This window comes from Lampetra fluviatilis, chromosome 78, assembly GCF_964198595.1.
Source record: "Lampetra fluviatilis chromosome 78, kcLamFluv1.1, whole genome shotgun sequence".
NCBI classification, from domain to species: domain Eukaryota; kingdom Metazoa; phylum Chordata; class Hyperoartia; order Petromyzontiformes; family Petromyzontidae; genus Lampetra; species Lampetra fluviatilis.
In genome coordinates, this window is record NC_136352.1 from 973,319 (window position 1) to 995,299 (window position 21,981).

General features: G+C 51.8%; 1 protein-coding gene across 1 annotated transcript in view; it reads right to left on the reverse strand.

Moving 5' to 3' along the window:
* Positions 1–21,981, reverse strand: part of LOC144953537 (uncharacterized) — a 206,453-nt gene that overhangs the window by 38,179 nt on the left and 146,293 nt on the right. The window contains exon 7 of the mRNA XM_078884081.1: positions 18,918–19,759. Coding sequence (XP_078740207.1) covers positions 18,918–19,759 — 842 coding nt within the window. The remainder of the gene's footprint in view (positions 1–18,917; positions 19,760–21,981) is intronic.

Sequence of the window (21,981 nt, forward strand, 5' to 3'; positions counted from 1 at the left end):
TTAAGTGGAAACTTAGTTACACTTAACCTCAGGACATTAAAATATAACTCAGAATAATACACCAATTCCTGGAGACAAACGCATAACCAAACTTGGCAAAGCCCTCAAAATAATGATGTAACGAGGATCATTACGAATATTCATTAAACATAGACCGAATAATAACCACGATAAACTAAGACCGAGGGAACTCATAAGAAATATCAAGAATAAATGTGTAATGTGGGCGTAAACGACCTTCCGGATGTGATGTCATGGGGGGAGGAGTTACGTCACGTGGGGGAGAGGGTTCAAGTCTAAAAGGGGAGAAACCGGAAGAGGAAGGGGAGTTGTCGGAGACTGGGATAGAGAAAGGCCACGTAGGGCGGAGGGTGAGAGAGTGGCGAGATCGCCACATACACAGAGAGTGAGGTTCGGCACCGTCGGCCAGCGGTGACCGACCCCGGAGAAGCGGGAGCAGCTAGGAGGCTGCAGAGAGCAGCCGGGGGTCTGCAAGGGGAGATCGGCAGCGGGGGTCTGCACGAAGAGTTCAGCAGCGGGACTGCTACGAGAGAGAAGGAGGCTACGAGAGCGACAGCAGCCTGGGGCTGCCAAGCGGAGAGTCTCTAGGGGAGAGCCGTGTGGGAAAAGTATACGAACCCAAATAAAGGACACGGAGACAGATACAAGCGGTCGAGTCCTTTATTACACTGGTGTCTGAAGTGTAACGGCATGGCAAAACAACTAAGAAAAAATAATATTCCGTCGCCAGCATCTGCTTCATCATCCGACGACGACGACCTTCCTCCAGCGGTGGACCTGACTACGATGGAGGAGGAGATCCGTGCTGGGACAAGTGCGGGTCCGGGGGTCCAAGATGTCGCCGCGTCGGCGGACCCGTCTGCACAAAATGACGCGGATTTACGATGGGGCCAGATGGCGGAGCAACTTGAGACACTCAAAAACGTACTGGCGCAGTTATGTGAGCTCGTCACGCCGAGGACGGCGTCGGAGAGAGACGATGGTGGTCCGCAGGTCGCCGCTTTGCCTTCGCTGTCGACACCATCGGCCACGCGGCACGAAGACGCCATCTTGGGCATGGCAGGCGAAGAAAGGCGGGAAGCCGCCATTTTGCGCCCTCCGCGGCGAGATGCCGCCATCTTGTCCACGCCACGATGCGACGCCATGTTGAACATGCCACCAGATGAGTCATCGGCTGGAGACGGCGCGCCAAGGAGTCGCAGTCGTCATCTTACAACTGTTAAAGAATTCTCCATCGGGGGCCATTGGAGTGCTTTCGCCTGCAGATTTTTGGCGGCGGTACGCTCTGCAAGGTGGACTGACGCGGAGGCATTGGAAGTTCTGCCGACTCTTCTCGATGACGAGTCGGTCAGATTCTTTCGCTCTATAAAGGCCGCGAAGAAGAAAACATTGAGAGGAGTGTTCGACGAAATGGCAGACGCTTACGAGCCGCCGGATGATGCTCATCGCCGGTTTGTTCAACGACAGCGAGCACCCGAGGAGTCGCCGGTGGCATATAGGGGCGCGGTACTGGAGCTGGCTATGGCCGCATACCCGGAGACGGAGCCTGACCTGCTGGAACCTCTCATCCTGGGTAAGATGCTCGAGCTGTCCCGGGATCTGGGCATTCCTATGCCGGTGTGTGGCCATGAAAAGCTCACATCCCGGGCTGCGGCTAAATGTCTGGACGCCCAGTTTAACCTGCGCCGGTGGAAACAAGTCACGGCGTGGACGGGGGGGCCCATCGTCGAAGGGGGAGCCGTGGGTTGGGATCCCAAAAAGGCGGTGTATGTGCCTGACGAGAGGGGCCCGCAGGAGCTGTCAGCCGCCTCTGCTCCGTGGCCGGCCCGCAGTGGGCCGGGGCCGTGGGCTGCGCCGCCGACACGGCCGCGTCGGGACGGGGTGCCCGCGGCGCGGCGCAACGACGTCGACTGCTTCCACTGCGGGCGTAAGGGCCATTACGCCAGGGACTGCTGGGCCCGCGTCCCAGGTCCGCCCCAGCAGGAGGCCTCGACAGCGGACACATCACGGAAGGATTCTCCAGCACAGGCATGTCGGTGCGCACCAGACACCCGGCAAGGCTTGACACCTCACTCATCACCGTTGTCATGCGATCCGGGTGTTGTTAATAACGGGAGGCCATTGACTGGGCCATGTCGCTCGGTAACGCAGTGGCGTAAGTTGGCTCGGCGGGTCGTCGCGGCCGCTACCGGTTCGTCCACTGTACCTGAGTCAATACAAGGGGTGGACGTACGTATTTTGGTGGATTCCGGAGCGTCCGCGACTATTATATCGGATGTAATATTTCATCTCTTGAACATCCCACCAGAGGCCGTGAGTCCGGCTTACGCTTCCTGCGTCACTGCGAACGGGGGTAGCATGGGCATTGTGGGCCAGGTGGACGCTAAAATATCTATCGGGGGAGTGTCGGCCTCGGGAATTGTGTTAATTTCGAGGTCCCTTACGGTTCCTTGTTTGTTAGGAACTGATTTTCTGGCCAAAATGCCCATTCTAATTAGAATTAATGAAAACTGCATTGAATTACCGGAGGGCCGTAAAATTACATTTCTGCCGTCGCCCTGGGGGCGACCTGCTCCTGTCGCCCAAGTGCAGGCGCTGTCCGAAGTATCTGTTGATATTCCACCTGGCTCACAGATGCTCATTCCTTTGCGATTTCGGAAGCCTGTGCCTGGTCGTCAAGGAGCTATTGGGGTTTTGTTGTCGCCGTCCGCCACCATCACGGGCGGATCGGCGCTAGTCGGGGCGCAAACTATTGTCCGGCCGGACCAGCAGCCATTTTTGCAGGTGCTTAACGCAAGTACCGAAAGTGTGTGTGTGCCGGCCGGTACGGTTGTGGCACATGCCACTACTGCGTTTACAGCTCATGATTATCTGGCCAGCCAGGTTATGGTTGGTGGTGTTTCAGGCCCTGGGGCTGCAGATAATCGCTGGATCGCTGAATTGTGTGGGGAGAATTCAGCCCTTTCCGGGGAACAACGTTGTGCGATTCGTAAATTATTATTTAGTTATTCTGATGTGTTTAGCTCCGACGATTTGGACTTGGGACGCACCTCGTTGCTTTACCATCATATTGACAGAGGGGACGCTGCCCCTATTCGGTTAAACTCGCATCGGATGAGTCCGGCTGAGCGAGAGCATGTTCGAGGGGCAGTGGATGACATGTTGGCTGCGGACATAATATCTCCATCTAACAGCCCATGGGGCGCGCCTGTTGTTTTGGTTAAGAAGAAAGACGGCAAATTGCGATTTTGTGTAGATTTTCGCAAATTAAATAAAGTGTCGGTGGCAGATGCGTACCCCCTGCCGCGTATGGACGACTCTCTCGATGCCTTGTCGGGGGCAAAGTTATTTTCAACGCTAGATCTCTCTTCCGGCTTCTGGCAGCTTCCCCTTGACGAGTCCTCGCGGGAGAAGACTGCTTTCCGTACGCCGCAGGGGTTATTCCAATTTAACTGTCTTCCGATGGGGTTGAATGCGGCCCCTGCCACTTTTCAAAGGTTGATGGAGTTGGTATTAACGGGGTTGCAGTGGGAGACATGTCTGATATATTTAGACGATATTATCGTCTTCAGCCGCACATTTGACGAGCATTTACTGCGGTTGGAGGCTGTGTTCACCAGGATGCGTTCCACTAATTTGAAATTTAAGCCTAAGAAATGTCACCTACTGCAACACTCCGTACGTTACTTGGGGCACATCGTTAGTGCGGACGGGGTGGCCACGGATCCGGACAAAACAGCGTGCGTCCGTGACTGGCCAACCCCGGCCACGGTGGGGGATGTGCGTTGGTTTTTGGGCTTTGCCTCATATTATCGGAGGTTTGTTCCCAATTTTGTGACGATCGCGAGGCCCTTGCACCTCCTTACGGGTAAAGGACGCAAATTTGCTTGGGGACCGCCAGAAGAGGCGGCATTTCGAGGCCTGCGCGATCTATTGGCTACGGCGCCGACGTTGGATTATCCAGATTTTGAACATCCCTTCATTCTGGATACGGACGCGAGTGACACGGGCATTGGGGCGGTGTTGTCTCAGTCCAAAGGTGGTGTGGAACGCGTGGTGGCGTACGGTAGCCGGGTTTTGTCTCCCGCGGAAACCCGCTACTGCGTCACTCGCAGGGAACTTTTGGCTATTGTTTTTTTTCTCCGCCAATTTCGACCGTATCTGTACGGTCGTTCGTTTATTGTTCGCACGGATCATGCGGCCTTGCAGTATGCTCTTAAGATGGACCAACCATCCGGCCAGCTGGCGCGGTGGTTGGACACGCTGCAAGAATTTTCCTTCCAAATTCACCATCGGAAGGGGGTGCGTCACGCTAATGCGGACGTGCTTTCCAGGTTGCCACAGCGATCCCCTTGCGCGTGCGCGTCTGGGACGCATAGATGTGGCCCGATTCAGCACCCCCCTCAGCCTGTCGCGCTGGCAGTCGAAGTGCCTGAAGCTCCGATTGAGCCGGGGCCGGCTGATGGGGGACCGGCTGATGGGATTTTGCATCTCCCGAGGTCTGTGTGGATTCGGGAACAAATGTTGGACGATTCTTTGGTGACGTTACGTAAGCGGCCTGTGAAGGAAAGTGGGGGACCGGGTACGGGGGGTGTGCCGGAAACCGCTCTCCGTGATGGTCTGCTGATGTGGAGGGAAGGGATACAGGAACGCTGGCGTCTTGTTGTACCGGCATCCTTGCGGTACGAATTGATTAGGACTCTGCATTGCGACACGCTTTTACATCTGGGGGTGCAGAAGACCCTATTGACGCTGCAGCGAGATTACTATTGGCACGGCATGACGACAGACGTCGTCGGTCACGTTCGCGCGTGTCCCGATTGTGCCCGCCGGAAGCCACCTAAACATCCATATGTGCCGCCGATACAATCTATTCAGGTATCTCGAGTTAATGAATTGGTGGCGTTAGATATTTTGGGACCCTTTCCGCCATCCGCTAAGGGTAATAAATACTTGCTAGTTGGCGTGGAGTACCTCTCCCGCTGGCCGATGGCTTGGCCCTTGCCCGACCAGTCAGCGGCGTCCATTACAGACGCCTTTCTATTTGGGTACGTTATGGACAAGGGGGCGCCGGAGAGGCTCCTCACGGATCAGGGCCGAAATTTTTCTTCTAAATTGCTGGGGGAAGTGTGTGCGGCTCTCGGAACTAAGAAAATACGGACATCTCCCTACCACCCACAAACGGGTGGTATGGTTGAACGGCTAAATCGGACCTTGTCCGCCATGTTGTGTCACACGGTGAGATTGGGATTTACATATCCCTGGGGTACTTTCGGCGTACCGGATGACGCCGCATGCGGCTACAGGATATTCGCCGTTTTTTCTTATGTACGGTCGGGAAAACGTGCCGCCGATGAATGTGCAGTTGGGAACTGGAGTGAGGGGACCTGTTAAGCCTCTTCCTGATTATATTCAGGACACCGTTCGCCGTGTTACTGTGGCGCGGGAAGGGGCCCGCATGGCTACGGCCAAAGCCCAGGCCCGGAACGAGCGATGTGCTCGACGCTCTAAGGGGGAGTGCCCCTGGAAAGCGGGGGACCTGGCCTGGCTCCATTGCCCACAGGTGGGGCCAGGTACCTCTCCTAAATTACATAAACCATGGCAAGGGCCGGTTCGCCTCATCGAGGTTCCCAACCCACAGTCGGCGCGTGTTCGGTTTGGATCTCGGCGTTGGTTCGTTCACACATCTCGTTTGAAACCATACGTGGCCCCTCGACCTGATGCGTCATCTCCTGAGGTTGCCTTGCCGGGGTCTGTTGCTGCCGACTCGCCCTTGCCTGTGCCTGCTGACCATGCAAGAGCGCCTGTCGTGCCTTTTACAGACAAGCCGGCCGTGACGCCGCAGGAGAAAGGAGGCTCTGCTCGGGGTGTGCCTACCACGGCTGCGAAAACTCTGAAACCCGCAGCCCTTCCGACCCCGCCGCAGACGCGATTGCGGGACACCTCTGACACTGGGCCTTCAGGAATACGGGACCGGGACGTTGGCGGGCCTCCAATAGCGACAGATGAACTTTATCCTGTCGCTCCTAAAACCCTGTCACGTTCCCGCTCGGCGGGAGGGCCGCCGACCGTCCGGGACGGACCGGCGACCCGCACTCGCTCAAAATCCCTCACATTTCGTTGACTGTTGTGTTGTGTTCTTGTTCTTACTGTTATATTATTGTATGCTTCGTGTCCTTTAACGTGTTCGGTCGTGTTCGCTCGCATTACTTGTTGGAGTTGTTGTTCAGCCGAGGTCGGCTGGATTTTCTCTACGGGGGAGGGTGGTGTAATGCGGGCGTAAACGACCTTCCGGATGTGACGTCATGGGGGGAGGAGTTACGTCACGTGGGGGAGAGGGTTCAAGTCTAAAAGGGGAGAAACCGGAAGAGGAAGGGGAGTTGTCGGAGACTGGGATAGAGAAAGGCCACGTAGGGCGGAGGGTGAGAGAGTGGCGAGATCGCCACATACACAGAGAGTGAGGTTCGGCACCGTCGGCCAGCGGTGACCGACCCCGGAGAAGCGGGAGCAGCTAGGAGGCTGCAGAGAGCAGCTGGGGGTCTGCAAGGGGAGATCGGCAGCGGGGGTCTGCACGAAGAGTTCAGCAGCGGGACTGCTACGAGAGAGAAGGAGGCTACGAGAGCGACAGCAGCCTGGGGCTGCCAAGCGGAGAGTCTCTAGGGGAGAGCCGTGTGGGAAAAGTATACGAACCCAAATAAAGGACACGGAGACAGATACAAGCGGTCGAGTCCTTTATTACAAATGTAACACACAGGACCACATAAATGTATTGCAAAAATCTCCTCAGCCACCTTTGTCTCCAACGGTCCGGCACAAACAGATGGCACCATAAATACTTAGGGGGTTAGAAAGGGTCACGAGGAGGGGTCGGGAGGGTGTCTGTTTTTTTTTCTTCGGGTTGTTGTTTCTCTCACAAGAGATGCGCAGGGGGGGTTCACGTTTTTGAGTTTTAAGCACAAACGGGCAGAAGAGTGAGCAGTCTGATTCGAGTCGTGCTCAGTCTCGGGACTCGGCTTGCGACGCAGCGTTGCGACGGGGCTCGCAAGGGAGCTGGGGCGAGTCGTGCCCTGAGAAGAGATGGGACGACGAGGGGTCGTTAGGGCAGAAATCTGAGTTCAACCTGGGTCGAGGCTGGGTTCAGCCGTGCTCCGGCTGGCGGAGCGTCGTGAGGGAGCAAACACCGATACCGATGGCAGGTGTTGCTTCTCGCAGAACGAAGTGGCGAGGTGTGGTTAAGTGCGAGTGAAGCTGGCAGCTGCACGAACAAAGGAAAGCACGGAGAAGAGAGAGTGATGAGTGACAACAAGCAATCAACCTGTAGAAAGGGCGGAAATCGCCAAGCGTCGACCAAGCAGCAGTGGATGAGCAACAAGAATCATCGTTCATCGCCAGAGCGCTCCAAGCCGGTGAGCGCGCACAGCCGCGTCGTCCAGAGCCTGAGCCAACACAGCCTGAAGAAAGGGCGGGTGTCCGTGTGAAGTTGGCAGCGATCAAGGAGAGAGGGACACAGCAGCAGCACCACCCGGGCGTCACCGAGCATCGTGCCGACTCCTCATCCAGCAGCGGATGAGCTGTGCGCTATCCGACGACGATATCATCGCGCACCGCCGAAGGCGAGCATCGTGTCGACTCAACAATCACCCAGCAGTAAAGATGCCTGGAGCTGCCACCAAGAGAGAGAGAGTGCCATCGAATGCGCCGTGTTTGATACACACACACACCGACCAACACCCAGTGAGAACAGACAAGACATCCAGCAGCGACGACGGAATCATCTCGCACCACGTCGGCGAGCGTCGTGCCAACACGTCATCCAGCAGCGGAGAGAGAGAGCGCACGAGCAGCACGACCCGGGTGTCACCGAGCGTCGTGCCGATTCGTCATCCAGCGGTGGAGGAGCTGCGCGCTATCCGACGACGGAATCATCGCGCACCACGACGGCGAACATCGTGCCAACGCCGCTCGATCAAGCAGTTGAGAGAGAAAGCAGGACGGGCTCGCTGCAGCCAAGCCCAAGCCGGAGAGAAACTCTCTGGCCGTTGTTTGTATATTCCCTCCCCCACCCCACAAGCTAACGACACAACTCCCGGCTCTAAAAAATTTTAAATTAATTTTACAAGTGGACAACGCACACACAACACGCACACGAATAAGATTTTCAAAAAGTTATCTTTGTGTTTCAAAAGGGTTGCCATTTCAAGGTGGTGCGTTCAATATCTACTGATCGTGCAAAACAGTTGCTGCCGTCGAGTTACATGAATAAGAAATGTTTTAGTCATTTATTTTCGTTAATTGCATAATCTTACCAATGAATCTATTGACGTATACTTTTGCCTTTGCATATTAGAGTGTCATATGTTTGTTTAGAATTAAAATTGCTTAACACCAAGAGTTCGAGTGCTTCTTTCCCAGTCCATGCAAAACTGTCTTATTCATAAGAACTGTATCCTGCGATGAGATATGAATTTGGAGACCTAACATAACATAACCACACTAAGATAATCAGTAAATGTTTAATCAAAGATAATCGTTTTATCCCAATTGATACAACTCTGGATAACGAAGCTAAGCCTACTTATCATAACTGCACACATTAAAATAATCGCAAGCATTCACATAAATTACTACGATTATATCCGTGATGATCAGAATTTATGCATATAATTACATACATTATCATAATTTATGCGATTTACGCATTTTTTAAAATTTTCATAAATTTTTATTATTTTTATCAAAATTTCATAATCCGACATACAAATCTGTTATGTGGCCCACGCATGCGGAACAGTAACGCATTGTAGTGTCGTGGTTAGCGCACTGCGCTACGAACCCGGCGACCCGAGTGCGATTCCCGCTCACGGCCATTACCGGTGACGATTATTTCAACCGGTCCTGGGCATTCCCTAGGTCAACTCAGCCTCAAACGAGTAACTGGTGTGGTGTGAACATCGCCACTGGGGAGACAAAGGCGGCCAGACGTGGTGAATCCAAGTCCCGGGCGATGCCGGGTAGTAATGCTAGTCAATTATATAATTACAATACCCTCCCCGTCTCCGCCTCGAATCACTGCACCAGATTGAGATAAAAGATGACGTCACCCTGTTATTCTATTTAAGACCAGGAGCGAGTGGAGGGCCTCAACATTATGGCAAATTGCCCGATGATGCTGGATGTAATTACCAGCGAAACGTTGTACTCAAAATTTTAAATGATGTTGAATCACTCAACACACCGGTGGTGGGCGAAAGTAGTGAACTATTTGTCTTGATCTTCTTGGTTCTTTCGGTAAAGTCACGCAGAAGGGAAGTAACAAAATAATAAAAAACATAATAAAATAATTCTCACGACGTTTCGGCCACAACGCAAGCAGCCGTCCTCAGGTGAAGAAACAGGTCTGTCGAGAAGACAGTAGGTATAGTGTATAGCGGATTGTATAATAATAAATAGTATAAAATTGTAATGTTTAATACAATATATAAAGTAATATATAGTATCGTAATTGTATAGTGAATCTACAGCAGTGTGATATACATTAGGTTGGGTAGAATAATACAGTGTAATATTACAATGTATAAGTTGGTGTATAGTAATACAATTTAATGTTGGGTTTGTCTATGGCAGTATATAGCAGGGGATAGACCCGTGTGATGTAAGGGAATAAAGTTTCGCTGGAAGCATATTATAATTTTGCGACATAGAATTATAATTTATTACTTACTGTTAGTAGATCAGCTTATTGGAGAGTATATTTAGTATACTGACGATACTATGTATTTTATACTTTAGTTGTTTACGTGGTGGTTGAGTTACTGCAGCTACATACTATTAGCATTCCTTCACTTCATTAATGCTACTCCTACCCCCTCCCTTTGATTCTAATCCTGCATAATGCACGGGCATAATGACTTTAAACCCCCTTCCCACCTCCTACGCACTTCACAAGTAGTACTAATCCCATATCTGCATTTCCCATACATATGCTAAATTCCGATTGATATGGAAATTATTTTGCATATCAATCGGTCTACCCCCTGCTATATACTGCCATAGACAAACCCAACATTAAATTGTATTACTATAAACCACCCTATACCTTATACATTGTAATATTACACTGTATTATTCTACCCACCCTAATGTATATCACACTGCTGTAGATTCACTATACAATTACGATACTATATATTACTTTATATACATTGTATTAAACATTACAATTTTATACTATTTATTATTATACAATCCGCTATACACTATACCTACTGTCTTCGACAGACCTGTTTCTTGCAGGATTAGCAGCATCAAAGGGAGGGGATATGGGAAATGCAGGTATGTGATTAACTCAGCTTATTGTAGAGTATATTTAGTATACTGATGATACTATGCGGTTTATACTTTAGTTGTTTACGCAGTGATTTTAGTTACTGCAGCTACATACTATTAACACTCCTTCCCTTTATTAATGCTACCCCTATCCCCTCCCTTTGATGCTGCTAATCCTGCATAATGCACGGGCATAAGTAGTACTAATAACATACCTGCATTTCCCATATCCCCTCCCTTTGATGCTGCTAATCCTGCATAATGCACGGGCATAAGTAGTACTAATCACATACCTGCATTTCCCATAAATATGCTAAATTCCTTTTGATTTAGATTATTTTGTCAAGGCGCCCTTTCCCCCCCTTCCAACCCAGCTTAAATATATGCTCCAAGCATGGTGCTGTTTCATTCAGACGCTGTCGCCCTGACAGACCTGGTTTTCATCTGAGGACGGCTGCTTGCGTTGTGGCCGAAACGTCGTGAGAATTATTTTATTATGTTTTATTTTTATTATTTTGCTACTTCCCTTCTGCGTGACTTTACCGAAAGAACCAAGAAGATGAATCCCTGCAGTCACGAAAGCTTTAAATCGAAAATCTATTTGTCTTGGTAAACGCAACACAATTTTTACTGTTTGGCAGTGTCGGGTGGTGGAGGGTTACGACACATTTGACTAATATTGGTCGCGAAAGTCTACGTGTTAAACTGACCATGTACTGTGTTAGCTACTGGAAGACAAAGGCGGTTGGCGAGGCTCTGATCCTGTGGAACACATATTATCTTGGTCGTGTGTGATTGGCATATTTCGCATTATCTCTTCTGAATGACCCTAGGTCTAATACTTTCATAATTACTTGGTTCATGCTTAACCAAGATTTGTGGTATACCATGAGTTGTTACCAAGGATATTACGAGGGTTTAATTAACATTTGTTCCCAGTCTGTATTGCCAGGGATCCGTGCTTCTTATTCCCAAGTTATATTTTGATATCCTGAGGTTGAAGATATAGCTAAGCTTCAAACATTTCTGTTGTATTTTTAAAAAACCCAGTTAACTCGCAATGATTAACTGCCCTTGGGTGAATTTCACTGTCCAAGGGAGGTTCATGACCCCTGCTGTTTTCATCATTTGTTTTATTGTGGGGGTTTTCCTTTATGGCGGCCTTCTCTTGAAGGCAACTGGGGATTTCCTGCAGAATCTCATTAGCTTGTCTTTTATTTAGGTTCTTCTCCGCACCCCGCTGGTCTCCTCCGCGGACCAGCGTCGTCTCGTACGCGCCCCGCACGTGCTCCCTCGTCAGCTCCTCCACTCTTCCTCACACCCCGCTGGTCCTGATAAGGGACCAGCGTCTCCTCTCGTGTGCCGCGCACGCTCCTTCGTTAGCTCCTCTACTCCCGCACTCCGCACACCGCTGGCCGACGGCGTGCTGAGGTCCTTCGGCCACGTGGCCGATGGCGCGGATTTCTCTCACCACCCAACGTGGCTCAGACTCTTAACTTCCCCAACTGACCCCGATCTCTTCCGGGCTCCCACTTATATCTTCTCCCCCGATGTGACCCTGACTCCTCCCCTTCCGGATCGTCAGATCCGGCCTTCTAATACTGCCCTGCTGGCTCCGCCCCCATTCACCTCGCCTCCCATTAGACCCGAGGTGAACGGTGGCCCCTCCCACATGCCCCGCAGACCAGGCTCCGCCCCCCAATACCCCGGGCCGTGTAATTGGGCCAGAGCCCAGCAACAACCCGATTTACGCTCGCCAGCCGTTCCGGCTGCAAAAGGATAAAATAATGCGAGCGACAGCATCACAATCAGGAATCACTAGACACAACGGAGAGTATAACGACAACACAATTAACGAAAGGGAAGGGATTTGGAACGAGTGCGGGTCACCGGCCCGTCCTTCACGAGAGGCGGCGCCCCCAAAGGTCGCAGTCCCGACAGAGATTTAGGAGCGATGGAACCGGAATTATCCGCCGCTGGTGGAGGCCTGTCCGTCCCAGCACCCCGTTCCCCAGAGAGGTCCGTATTCGGGGCCCCTGCAACTGCAACCGCGGTGGGGTTGTAGGGGCAGCGGGGCCAAGTATCCCCGTCGCCGTGGTAGGCCCACTCGGTGCAAGAATCCATGTGTCCGGCAGGATCACAGCCGGGCCATCTACAGGAGGCACGACAGGCGCGCTTGCAGGTCAAACAGGTAAAGTCAGTGGCGCGTCAGATGCGACAGACACCGGCAAGGCAACGTTAGGAGATGACATATCCACACATGGGACTACGTAGGGTTTCAATCGGGACGTGTGAACGTACCAACGTCGCGATCCGACCCGAACGCGCGCGGACTGCGGGCTAGGGACCTCAATGAGCACAACCGGCCCCTGCCAGGGTTTGTGCAACTTAGGGGAGGTCCCCACCGGTACCTGTGGGCAGTGGAGCTAGGCCATGTCCCCCACTCGCCAGGGGGACCCACGATGAGAGAGCCGGGCGCAACGTTCGTTCCCCGGAATGAACGTTGCGCCCGGCTCTCTCATCGTGGCCGTAGCCAATCGGGCCGCCTCCCGCGCCTCCGCCACGCGCCGAGCGGCGTCACAAATATACTCGGGGAGGGGCTTAACAGGACCCCTCGCCCGCGTGCCCAGTTTCACTTCCACAGGCGGCAGATTCTTGCGGCCGTACATCAAAAAGAAAGATGAGTACCCCGTCGACGCATGTGGCGCCATCCGGTAAGCGGAGAGCACTCCAGGGATATGCAAATCCAAATCGGCCTGCTTCTCGCTAACCGTATGACAGAGCATGGCCGACAGGGTCCGGTTCAATCGTTCAACCATCCCATCAGTTTGTGGATGGTAGGGAGACGTCCGAACTTTCTTAGTCCCCAGTGTGTCGCACACATTCCGCAATAAGTTTGAAGAAAAATTTCGCCCTTGGTCTGTAAGCAACCTTTCCGGCGCCCCCTTGTCCATCACATATCCGAACAGAAATGCATCCGTGATAGACGCCGCCGACTGGTCGGGCAAAGGCCAGGCCATCGGCCAGCGGGAAAGATATTCAACCCCGACCAGCAAAAATTTGTTCCCCCGAGCGGACGGGGGAAAGGGCCCCAGAATATCCAACGCCACCAACTGGGGGAATATACGGTTGCTTTGGCGGCTTCCGCCGGGCACAATGGGAGAACGCCCGAATATGCCCGACGACGTCAGTCGTCATGCCGTGCCAAAAATAATCCCGCTGCAATGTCAATAAGGTTTTCTGCACCCCGAGATGTAACAACTTCTCAGCGTGCAGAATCCGAATCAACTCATATCGCAATGACGACAGCACAACAAGACACCAGCGATCGTGCAAGCCTTCCCTCCACATCAACAAGCCATCACGGGGAGCCGCTCCCGGCGTCCCATTGGACGACGGATATCCCCTTTCCTTCGCAGCCCGACTCCGCAAGGCCCCCAGCTAATCATCGAGCAATTGCTCTCGAACCCACACGGAACGCGGCAAATTCAAAACCCCGTCGGCCGGTTCCGGACACGTGGAAGCCGCGGGCATCTCCACAGCGGACATGACAGGACGCGGGGGCTGTGTAACCCGCGTGCACCTATTCGTGCCAGAGGCGCAGGTGGTTCCCTGCGGCAATCAGGAGAGCGCGTCCGCATTTGCGTGACGCGACCCCTTACGATATTGAATCTCAAACGAAAATTTCTGCAAATTTTCCAACCATCGTGCCAATTGGCCAGACGGTTGGTCAACTTTCAGGGAATATTGTAAAGCCGCATGGTCCGTGCGCACAATGAATTTATGGCCATACAAATACGGGCGGTATTGACGGACAAAATGTACTGTCGCCAACCGTTCCCGGCGGGTAACGCAGTAGCGGGTCCCCGCCGGAGATAAAACGCGGCTCCTGTAAGCCACAACGCGCTCGACGCCACCCTTAAACTGCGATAGGACGGCCCCAATCCCCGTGTCACTAGCGTCGGTATCCAGAATAAAAGGCAGAGTGAAATAAGGGTAGTCCAGCGTCGGCGCTGACGCCAAGCGATAACATAGGCCATGAAACGCCGCCTCCTCCGCCGGCCCCCAGCTGAACCTCCGGTTCTTTGCCGTAAGGAGGTGCAACGGCGTAGCGATCGTAGCAAAATTTGGAACGAACCTGCGATAATAGGAAGCGAACCCGACAAATCGACGCACATCACCCACCGTGGCCAGAATCGGCCAGTCCCGGACGCACGCCGTTTTCTCCGGGTCCGTGGCCACACCGTCAGAGCTGACAATGTGGCCCAAATAGCGCACGGATCGTTGCAAAAGGTGACACTTCTTGGGCTTAAATTTCAAATTGGCGGAACGCACCCTAGCAAAAACAGCATCCAATCTCTGAAGATGCTCCTCAAACGTACAGCTGAAAACAATAACATCATCCAAATATATCAAGCACGTGTCCCACTGCAGACCGGTCAACACGAGTTCCATCAACCTCTGGAACATAGCAGGGGCAGCGTTCAACCCCATGGGAAAACAATTAAACTGAAACAGGGCCCTCCGGCGTACGGAAAGCCGTCTTTTCCCTCGAGGACTCGTCCAGGGGGAGCTGCCAGAACCCCAAAGAGAGGTCAAGAGTGGAAAAAAATTTCGGCCCAGACAAGGCATCGAGGGAATCATCCATATGCGCAGGGGGTAAGCGTCCGCAACCGACACCTTGTTTAACCTCCGAAAATCAACACAAAACCGCAAATTACCATCCTTTTTCTTCACCAGGACCATCGGAGCGCCCCATGGGCTGTTGAACGGAGAAATAATGTCGGGGGCTAGCATATCATCCACTGCGCCGCGTACATGATCCCTCTCCACCGGGCTCAACCGATATGGATTCATCCGAATGGGAGCAGCATCCCCGGTATCAATATGGTGGGAGAGCAACGAGGTGCGTCCCCCAGATCGAAATCGTCTTTACTAAAGACGTCAGAATATTTATCCAACAGCACGCGAGGCGCGGATCGCTGGTCCGTAGTCAGAGACGCATTTTCCTGGCACAACCCGGTGATCCATCGATCGTCCTGCGACGTCGAGGTCGAAACCCCCCTTACGAGGCCCCGGTGAGCCGGATCATCATGGGCCGTGAAGGCGGTCGTGGCATGGGCCAGAACTGTTCCGGCCGGCACGACGACATTGTCCGCGCCTCAATTCAACACTTGCAAACACGGAGGCTGACCTGGCCGAACAATCGTCTGTGCCGCGACCAGCGCCAGGCCAGCCGTAACCGCGTTGGATGGCGACAACAACACCCCCGCCGCCCCCTTTAACCCCAGGCACGGGCTTCCGATAACGCAGTAGAATGAGCATCTGCGAGCCAGGTGGAATGTCGACCGAAACATCGGACAGCGCCTGCACCTGGCGGTCTGGGGCGGACTGGCCCCACGGCGACGGCAAAAAGAAAATCTTCCGGCCCGCCGGTAACTCAATACAATTCTGATCTACCCTTATCTGAATGGGCATCTTTGCCAGGAAATCGGTCCCCAATAAACACGGCACAGCGAGGGACCTGGAAATTAACACCGTCCCCGAAGCCGACGCACCCCCAACCGAAATACGCGCCTCCACCTGACCAACGATGCCGATACTCCCTCCGTTTGCCGCAACACATGAATCGTAAACCGGTCGTACCCGCGACGGCGGAATGGACAAGAGATGGAATATCACGTCTGAGATGATAGTGGAGGACGCGCCCGAATCTACCAAAATCCGCACGTCGATCCCCTGTATCGAACCCGGTACGGTTGACGACCCAGTAGCGGCTGCGACCACCCTCAGTGCCAATTTTCGCCACTGTGTCAGCGAGCGATGCGGATCCCTTAGAGTCCCCCCGTTAGAACAGGCCCCCGGAACGCATACCGACGGTGATGAATGAGATGACAGGCCTTGCCGGGTGTCTGATGCGTACCGACTTGCCTGACACGGCTGACTCTCCGGCATTGAAGGCGCGTCCCTGGCCGGGGACTCCGGCTGAAGAGGCGGGCGAAGGCAACTCCGACAGTCCTGCGCGAAGTGTCCAATACGCCCGCAGCGGTAACACGACGAGTCGGCCCGCCGCCCGGCTCCCCCCACGTCTCGGCGATCCATCGGCGGTGGCCCGGAACGACACCACTCCCCCTGGAAGAACCCACTGGCCCGCCGCCGCAGTGAGATCGCCAGGCCCCCTCTCGTCCGGCACGAAGACGGCCTTCGACGGAGTCCACACGACGGCGTCTCCCTCCACGGTCGGGCTCCCCATCCAGGCGGTCATCTCTGCCCAACGGCGCAAGTTGAACTGCATGTTGAGGCACTTGGCAGCCATCCGGGAGGTCAGCTGCTCATGGCCGCACACCGGCAGTGGAATGCCCAAGTCCTTGGACAGCTCCAACATCTGACCCAGTATCAAGGGCTCCAACAAGTCGGGCTCCGTCTCTGGATACGCGGCCATGGCTAGCTCAAGCACAGCGCCCCGGAAGGCCACAGGCGATTCCTCCATTGCCCATTGCCTCTGGACGAACCTGCGGTGTGCGTCGTCCTGAGGCTCGTACACTTCTGCCATTTCGTCGAACGCCCCTTTCAGTGTCGCCTTCTTCACGGCCGCGATGGAGCAGAAGAATTTCAAAGACTTGTCATCCAGGAGCGTCGGCAGAACTTCCAAGGCCTCCGCATCCGTCCACTTGACGGATCGGACGGCCGACTCAACACGCCACACAAATGCGCTCCAATCTCCTCCAACTGAGAATTCTTTAATCGTCGTCAGGCGATGGCTGCGAGTCCCCGAGCTGCTGTCTTCCGATGCAGGCGTCCCATGTGGCGGTGACAAGATGGCGGCTTCCCGCCGTTCGGCCACGGCCACACCCAAGATGGCAGCGTCCTGCTGCATATCGGGAAGGGCGGGAAGCCTCGCAGAGGCCCCAATGGCGGACGGCTCGGCCCCACCCGATGGCTCCCCGCTTGAAGGCCCAACGCGTGGCTGTCCCGGCTTCATCGCAGGCGCCACCAGGGTGACTAAATCCAGCAAAATGGCCCGTAGCGAATCAAGCTGGTCTGCCACGTGTCACCAGCCGTCCTCGGTGCTCGTTAACGCAGACGGCCCGGACGCCGCGACGACATCTTGTACTCCTGTCGTGTCGCTCGCCGCCACTTCGCCCGCGCCCTCCATGGTCGGGATCGCCACCGCCGGAGGAAGGTCCTCTTCGTCTTCTGAAGATGGCGTAGGTATATTCTTTTTCTTGAGATGTTTTGACATCTCGAAGCACTTCTGACCCCAGTGTAATAAAAGACTCCGTCAGGCACTGTTGGTCTCCGCTTGTCTTTTATTTAGGTTCTTCTCCGCACCCCGCTGGTCTCCTCCGCGGACCAGCGACATCTCGCGCGCGCCTCGCACGCGCTCCCTCGTCAGCTCCTCCACTCTTCCTCACACCCCGCTGGTCCTGATAAGGGACCAGTGTCTCCTCTCGCGTGCCACGCACGCTCCTCCGTTAGCTCCTCTACTCCCGTACTCCGCACACCGCTGGCCGACGGCGTGCTGAGGTCCTTCGGCCACGTGGCCGATGGCGCGGATCTCTCTCACCACCCAACGTGGCTCAGACTCTTAACTTCCCCAACTGACCCCGATCTCTTCCGGGCTCCCACTTATATCCTCTCCCCCCACGTGACCCTGACTCCTCGCCTACCGGATCGTCAGATCCGGCCTTCCCATACTGCCCTTGCTGGCTCCGCCCCCATTCACCTCGCCTCCCATTGGGAGCCGAGGTGAACGGTGGCCCCTCTCACACGCTCCGCAGACCAGGCTCCGCCTCCCAATACTCCGGGCCGTGTGATTGGGCCAGAGCCCAGCAACAACCCGATTTACGCTCGCATTACATATACAACATGCTCTTCGAGTGTCTGTGATGAGATGATACAAAACAACTGAGTTGCTGAGGAGATTAAGCAAGCACCATATAAATGCTAAAATTATTATAACATAGTATAACATAGAGAATGCTTTGGAGCTTATTGGCTCTAACTCCTGGTTACAGATCTACCCAACCCACAGGTCCGCAAATACTGGCTGCTCTTACTCTGCAGGTTGAACCTAGGAATTGAGTGTGCAACTTCACGTTATTTTAATTAAAAGGCCTGTGACAAAGGTGCATCTATTGGAGCTTCATTGTCTCAAACTTACACATCTACCGGGTCTCCATTTGACTTTGCATTGCCTAAGAAGTCCACCCACACCTCCACTTCCACAAACTGCTGGGAGTTGCCTCGCTCAGCCTCACAGTCAGAATTCTCCTCCTGCTTCACGTTGCCTCCATCGATGTGGAGTTGAATCTTCATCTTCACATTTTACCATCGCTTCTTCGCTCTTCACCATCACTTCTTCACATTTCACCTTCACTTCTGCGCTCTTCACCTTGATACATTTAATTGCGTCCAAGCTGGAATTAAATTCTGGTTCGTTTTTCAGCAGGGATGGGCTCATTGCAGCACTTGGACTTTCACAAGCCAATTTCAGACTCCGCTCCTTGGGGATCTTCTGATGTATGCGTGTTCTCCGGTGTATTTGAAGATGTGATGACAGTGCAAACGCCTTCCTGCAAAGAGTGCACTTGAAGGGTTTCTGTCCTGTGTGTGTTCTTTCGTGGTTGTGAAGATGTGATGACAGTGCAAATGCCTTCACACACACAATGCACTTGAAGGGTTTCTCCCCTGTGTGTATTCTCTGGTGTCTTTTAAGAAGTGATGACTGTGCAAATGCCTTCCCACACAAAGTGCACTTGAAGGGTTTCTCCCCTGTGTGCATTCTCTGGTGTTTTTTAAGATTTGATGACTGTGCAAATGCCTTCTCACACACAGTGCACTTGAAGGGTTTCTCCCCTGTGTGCGTTCTCTGGTGACTCTGAAGATTTGATGATTTTGCAAATGCCTTCTCACACACAGTGCACTTGAAGGGTTTCTCTCCTGTGTGCGTTCTCTGGTGGTCGTGAAGAATTGATGACTGTGCAAATGCGCTTACACACACAGTGCACTTGAAGGGTTTATCTCCTGTGTGCGTTCTCTTGTGTGTTTTTAGATGTGATGACTGTGCAAATGCCTTCTCACACACAGTGCACTTGAAGGGTTTATCTCCTGTGTGTGTTCTCTGGTGGGTCTGAAGATTTGATAACGCTGCAAATGCGCTTCCACACACAGTGCACTTGAAGGGTTTCTCCCCTGTGTGCGTTCTCTGGTGTATTTTAAAATGTGATGACTCTGTAAATGCCTTCTCACACACAGTGCACTTGAAGGGTTTCTCTCCCCTGTGTGTTATCTGGTGTCGTTTCAGAGGAGATAAACCTGAAAATACCTTTACACAGAAATTGCACTTGAAAGGTTTCTCTTCCGTGTGTGTTCTCTGGTGGATCTGAAGAGTTGATGACTGTGCATATGCCTTGTCACACACAGTGCACTTGAATGGTTTTTCTCCTGTGTGAGTTGTCTGGTGCTGTGTCAAACTTCCAGTACGATCCGTGCTGTTTGCACACTGGTCGCATTGTTTCCTTCTTGTACCAAGCTGCGCTGAGTCCCTTTGCTCCATCAGACCAATTTTGCAGAGGAAGAGTCAGAGGAAGCGTCAGCTGCAGACAGAAAAACATATCCACACCATCTACGTCAGTATCAAGGCACAGAGGAATGCATATATACACAGTCACACATGACTTACACATCTATACTTATTCATATATTCATGATATATATTCTTAGGTTTTTTCGGTAAAGTCACGTAGGTAAAAAATTTAAATTAATAAAAGTAAAATAAAAATCACGACGTTTCGGAGGCAACACAAGCTTCCGTCTTCAGGTGGAGCCGTCACAGCCACGACAGCTGTCTCAAGTAAATGAGAGATTACAAGAGCTACCACTCCGTATATATAATGGTTGAAGAGGGGAAGGGCCAAGTACGGCACACTTTTTATTAATATGGTAAGGTGAGGCTTAAGACTAAGAATAGACTGCATAACAAAAGACTGAGCCTTTGTTATGGAGAGGTGCGGTTTGTGACTACGCCTAGCCTACATAACAAAAGTGTGAAAAAAAGAAAAAACTAAACCTGGTAAAACAAAACTGGCTGTCTATCAATAACCTGTAATAGTTGTCTGTCAAATAAGATGGTGCAAATAAGTGTAGTTAAATCTTTTTTTTCCAATGATTAACCATGCAAAAAAGATTTAACTACACTTATTTGAACCATCTTATTTGACAGACAACTATTACAGGTTATTGATAGACAGCCAGTTTTGTTTTACCAGGTTTAGTTTTTTCTTTTTTTCACACTTTTGTTATGTAGGCTAGGCGTAGTCACAAACCGCACCTCTCCATAACAAAGGCTCAATCTTTTGTTATGCAGTCTATTCTTAGTCTTAAGCCTCACCTTACCATATTAATAAAAAGTGTGCCGTACTTGGCCCTTCCCCTCTTCAACCATTATATATACGGAGTGGTAGCTCTTGTAATTTCTCATTTACTTGATACAGCTGTCGTGGCTGTGACGGTTCCACCTGAAGACGGAAGCTTGTGTTGCCTCCGAAACGTCGTGATTTTTATTTTACTTTCATTAATTTAAATTTTTTACCTACGTGACTTTACCGAAAAAACCTAAGAATATGAATCCTTGCAGTCACGAAAGCTTCAAATCTAGAATTCATGATATAGTGAAAATAATTCCCCAATTCATCACGCGGGCTGTTAAGGCACACAATGGGAGGGTCAATGGTCATAAATATGCCTGGATGCTCTAGTATCTTCAAAATGAATGTTTACCCAAAACTCCACACACACAATTTCGGCTGTCTAGCTATGAAAAGAATATTTAAGAAAAATTCAGCTATAATAACAAAGTGTGTTGAAAATAATGCTATTTGTATTATACCGAAATGCATAAATGAATGTTCAATCGAAACTTCGAGGTGGATTTGCTTGAATGCTCGGATGAACAGATCTAACTTCAGCTGCATATGTGCTGAGATATTTTCCTGACTGTTTCCATTCTTACAAAACGTCCTAGAGGAAAACTAAATTAAACTATTGTTTTGATTTAACCTCCATGTTCAATAGTTAATATACTTTACTGCAAATACAAACTTGACACTGTCACACACTCGCATGGTAAAAAGGTGGTGGTGGTGTGTCCAGAACCATGCCTGGCCACCTTCATCTGCTCAGTATTAATGCTTCCTCACTTCACCATGTAATTAATTCAAGATGAATCAACATAGCAGGGGCCCACAATAAGTTCAGCTTTCACTTACACTATGTAACACAATTTTTGTCTCTGGATGGCTAGTGTTATTTTTTTTTATTGGTTATGCCCACAAACTTTCCTTTTGTGACCAGGACTTTACGTTAAGGAATGACACAAATGAACACATTTACTCATTGAAAATAGGTACATTTCAAAATATCACTGTCTTGGTCGCAAAAGCAAAGTTTGTGGGAATAATAGCCATTTTCTGTACTTTTGAGGCATAAGCAATTAGAAAATAACACTTACTACGCAGGGACAATTCTTTTTGTTACGCAGTGTTATCAATCATGTTTGCGGTCGGCGATAATCAAACTAATTGTTGAGTTCATAATGCAGTGAAATAACTGCGCTACAGCTCACCACAAAGA